This window comes from Molossus molossus, unplaced genomic scaffold (assembly GCF_014108415.1).
Source record: "Molossus molossus isolate mMolMol1 unplaced genomic scaffold, mMolMol1.p scaffold_m16_p_10, whole genome shotgun sequence".
In the NCBI taxonomy this organism is placed as follows: domain Eukaryota; kingdom Metazoa; phylum Chordata; class Mammalia; order Chiroptera; family Molossidae; genus Molossus; species Molossus molossus.
The window spans coordinates 105,002,080-105,006,614 of NW_023425345.1; the positions used below are offsets into that span (position 1 = coordinate 105,002,080).

At 58.9% G+C, this 4,535-nt stretch overlaps 1 protein-coding gene across 1 annotated transcript; it reads right to left on the bottom strand.

The window, feature by feature from the left end:
- Positions 1–451: 451 nt before the first annotated feature.
- Positions 452–2,815, bottom strand: AMER3 (APC membrane recruitment protein 3). The gene has a single exon (XM_036253206.1). It carries the CDS (start codon positions 2,813–2,815, stop codon positions 452–454), a length of 2,364 nt encoding a protein of 787 aa, XP_036109099.1.
- Between the last annotated feature and the right edge of the window lie 1,720 nt (positions 2,816–4,535).

A 4,535-nucleotide genomic window follows, 5' to 3' on the forward strand; every position in this document is an offset into this window, starting at 1 on the left:
TGGAGAGTGCTGGCAGCGTCCAGCTGCCCTTGGCCTCAGGCTGAGCTCCTGAGCTCTGCCCCGCGTGCCCCAGTCCTCCCCCGTCTCCCCACACCCTCTTCATATCAAGGACAAAAGATGGAGATTTGGGTCTTAGGTTCTCCTGAATGTGGCCACAAAGCTGCAGCTTCTGGAGCTCCCCCTGGCTGGCCTGGGGGCCCCTACTTCTGGCAGGTCTCAGAGGAGGCCTCTGTGGGCCAGGAATCGGCAGCAGCTTCTGGGGCATTTGCAGGGGGAACGCTCTCACACTGGCTGTTAGAAGTGAGGCTTGTGATTCCTGACAGGTGGCCCCAGGGGCTCAGCCAGGCAGCAGGGCCAAGGGGCACGACAAGTCTTGCTGAACCCTGTGTGCCACCCACTCCCTGGCCCTCAAGCTGAGCTTCAGGGACTGCTCCTCCACAGAGGCACGGCCCTAGGCATCCAGCCTGGTGGGCTCCACTCTGAGCCGGCTTATGTCCAGGACAAGGGCTGAGCACTTCTGATCCTGCGGGCTGTGGAGTGGGCTGGTCAAGGAGGGCAGGCCACCGACAGCAGCCACTCCAGGGAAGCTGATAGGCTGTTTCTGCTGCAGCACGATAGTGTCCCTGGCCTGAGGCTGCCTGCAGAGCTGGCTGCCTGTGTCCTGCCTTGGAGGCTGCACAGCGCGGGGCTTGCAGTCTGGGTGGATCTGCAGAGCTGCAACCTGGGCCACTCTGTCTTTCAGGGCAGGCTCTGCATCCAGGGTGCTTTCCCTAAACCCTGGCTTCCACTGATCTCGGAAACACCCCTCCTTTCCAGGTGCTCTGAACTCCTGGGAGTGAGGCCAGGCAAAGGGGTTTATGACCTTGTTTTTGCTGGAAGTATCTGTCACGATGGAGGCTGCAGACCCCGAAGGGGAGAACGGACCTTCGTGGCAACCTCGTGTCCCTTCTTCCCCAGAGACCTGCGCGCACGTCAGAGACGGGCTCCTGGACAGAGGGCTGGTCCCCTGCTCAGCCTCTGTGAGGACCTCACTCTCTCTAGCAAGCAGGCCCTTGGTACTGGAATGTGCCCACAGGTGCTGCCGGCTAGGTCTCGAGCCGACTGCGGTCCCGACTGCGGTCCCGCCTGCGTCAGAGGCCTGGGCCCCCCTGCCGTCTCGTGTCAGCAGACCTGGGCCTTGCTTCTCAGCACCAGCTGCCAGCTTCCCCACCAGTCCACCGAGCGGGGTCTCGGGCTCTGCGGGGGCTGAGACGGGCAGGGCGCGGAGCTCGGGGCTCCGGCGGAGCCAGTTGACGACGCCCATGGTGACCGCGAGCTCGGTGTCGCAGAGCTTCAGCAGGCACTCCTTGCCCTTCCAGGAGCTCTGCGAGAAGCCCTGGCTGAGCAGGTCCGGGCCGGGCCCGGGGGCCAGGTTCTCCTCTGCCCCCATGTGGAAGCTGCACATGGACAGCGGGGCTCCCAGTGCTGGCTCCGACAGGCTCTCCGACACGCACAGGTCGTCGTCCGGGCTCGGGCCGGCCGGGCCCTCACTGGGGTCATAGAAAAGCTCGTAGAGGGCATCCCCGCTATAGCTCTCCCGGGGGAAGGAGGCAGCGGGGGTCCCCGGGCTCAGGGCTTCCTTCCTGTCCTCCTCAAGGCTGGGTGAAAAGGCATCACAGTAGCCCTCGTCGCTCGTGGACACAGACTCTGGCTGCTCGCTCTTGGGGGTGCCTGTGTCTATGGAGCTGGCTTTGGAGCCACTGAGGAGGTCCTTGCAGGGGCACAGAGGGAGCTCAGTGAGCCCAGCTGAGTCCTGCCTGGGCTGGGCGGTGTCCGCTCCCTGAGGCCTTTCCAGCCACGAGCCCAGTAGAGCGCTCTGTTGTTGCCTCACAGAATGATTCACACTGTCCCAGAACTTGGCGAAGTCAGACAGGTCATTTTGGGCAGGTGACACCAGCTTCTCCATGCTTCCCTGGAAGGGGCCACTGGACACCTTGCTCTTGAGGGCCTGCGGCGACAGGGCTGAGCTCTCCGGGCCCTCGTTCAGCTCCAGAGCTGGCACCGAGCTTTCGTCCGCAAAGATCTCCCCGCAGCCCGTGAGTGAGTCGAAGCTCTGGAGTGAAGCCACGTCCTCGCACAGAACCCTGCAGAAGTCGGGAGAGCAGTCGGGCAGGAGCTCGCTGTCAGACAGGTCCTGGCACAAGCCATCCAGGCCCCAGCCCTCGCCCCAGGAGAAGAAAGCTTGGCCTCGCTGCCCTCCAGCCTCTGATGGGCTCCTGGGGGAGGAGAGGCTCTTGCCCTTGGTTGCCAGTGAAGCCAAGTTCTCAGTCTTGTTTCTGCGAATGTGGAATAGGTTCCGAAAGCACTTCTTGGGTCTTTTCAGGGAAATCCTCTTCCTTGGGATGCTCTTAGCCACAGCTGGCACGAAAGGCATTTGGGGCACAAAGTGGCGGTAATCGATTATGCGCTGGCCTCCAGAGGGCCCTGGGAACTTTTCACTGCCCATCAATTGCCCTGGGGCGGCAACCACCCTGCCAGCCCCAGGCACACCGTTGTGGGTCTTGCTCTTCCAAACCAGTTTGAGAGGGGCACCACAGAGGTCTGTGGCGCCACCCTCAGGGTCTGGCTGTGCTCCCTTTTTGGAGCATCTGTTATATCCGTGGGTGTTGGGACTCATTTGGGGTCCTTTCTCACCATGGACCTGTTGCTGCTCTCCTGGCGAGACTGACCAGGGGCTTGCGTCGTCCCTGGCTGGAGCAGCTGCTGCTGGGCCTGGGGATTTCTGGGAAATGTGCAGGCTGGATTTGATGAAAGTCTTTCCTCTCTTCAACTCCATGCTCCCAGGGCCTTTAGCTTCTGTAGGGGAAAGCGGGAGGCATTAGTATCCATGGTTCTAGCCCAGCCTGTTCACACAGTGCTGTTGGAGCCGACCTCTATCAGCTCAGCCTGGACACGCTCTGGAGGTGGTGGAGAGGGAGAGGGCAGCAGCCATGCTCACTGCCTAGCCTTTATAAACAGCTCATGCTAAGAGAAGTTAAGGCACATGATTAAAGGCAACAGTAGGGCCCAAAAGGAGAGCAGAAGGGTCTGATGCTCTTACACCTGTGATCTCTTGACTCCCCAAGCACCCTCTCAGAGCTTGTCTGGCCAAGTAAGACTCCCATTCCCAGACCCAGGCGCTCTACACACAGCACCACGTCCTCGTGGAGAAATGTCCTGGTCCTCGTAAGTGGATGGAGCAGAGGATTAAAGACAGAAGTTACCTCCTTCATCTAAGAGACAATGCTCAAAGGGAACCCCGAGCCTGCACCTGGGCTGGGTAGAGCTGGCCGTCAGTCAGAGGGGAAGGCACATACACTGCCCTCCAGAACTGTTGCATCTGTTTGGGGAGGCAAGACTCAATCTACACAGATGCTATCAGACAAGGCACAGCCAAGCATCTAATGGTACATCCAGAGCTTGATCATTAAGATGCAGAGAGTATCATAGTAGAAGACCAAAGAGAAGAGGCAAGCCTGAGGTCAGGAACAGGCAGATTGGACAGACATGGGACATCACAGGCTGAAAGAGTAGGCATGTGTCACCCTTTGTGCACAGTCTAGCTGAAAAAGACATTGATTATATTTGCACAGCTGAGGAGTTTGGCCTTACTCTGAGTGTGCAGAGATAAGGTCTAAATGGAGGCTGCAGTCATAAGCATGAAAAAGACACGTCAAGTTATAGGGTCTTCCCAAGAAAGGAACACCAGGGCCCTGGCCAGCTTGGCTCAGCGGTTGAGCGTCGGCCTGTGGACCAGGCTCCTGGGTTTGATTCCCACTAGGGGCACAAGAAAGAAAGAAAGGAAGGAAGGAAGGAAGGAAGGAAGGAAGGAAGGAAGGAAGGAAGGAAGGAAGGAAGGGAGAAAGAAAGAAAGAGAGAAAGACCAGGATTGAGCAACTGAATACAGAAAGAGAAGCACGCCAGAAGTCATAAACACTGAGGCCTGGATTCAAGTCAAGAGAGGGGAGCAATGATAAGTGCGGAAAGGCAAGGGAGTGGAGAATTGAGCAAAGACAAGGAAGGGGGGGCTGTGCTAAGAGCAGGTTTGAGGGGGAGAAGAAAGGGGCTAGTTTTAAACAAGTTGCCTTTGGGGTGAATTTGGAAAGCCACGAGACCACACCAAAAGAAGGCAAGGCCCGAGAACCGCTCCCCCCTCTCACTGCACCCCCTCAGGCACCCAGCTCACATGCTCAGCCCGCCCCAGGTCTCCTCCTCTCCAAGGCAGGGCGTGACCTATGGATGGCTCCTCTGTCAGTCTGGCCAGAGAGAGATTGGAAAAGAGAATCTGGGGCTGGTTTCTTTGACTCTCCACAGGACTGCCCCAGAGGGAGCCCCGGAGTTACTGCCCATCAGACACAGCTCGTGAGGGAGGGCCGAGCGGGGAGAGCATGAGGCTGTGCCAGCATGCACATCTCCACACCCCCGCCAAGGAAGCCTCCCAGCACCTGGAGAGTGGTCTGCCAGCTATAAGCTCGCCAGAGTCAGCGCCAGAGTCTGAAATGCTTTGACATGAGGAC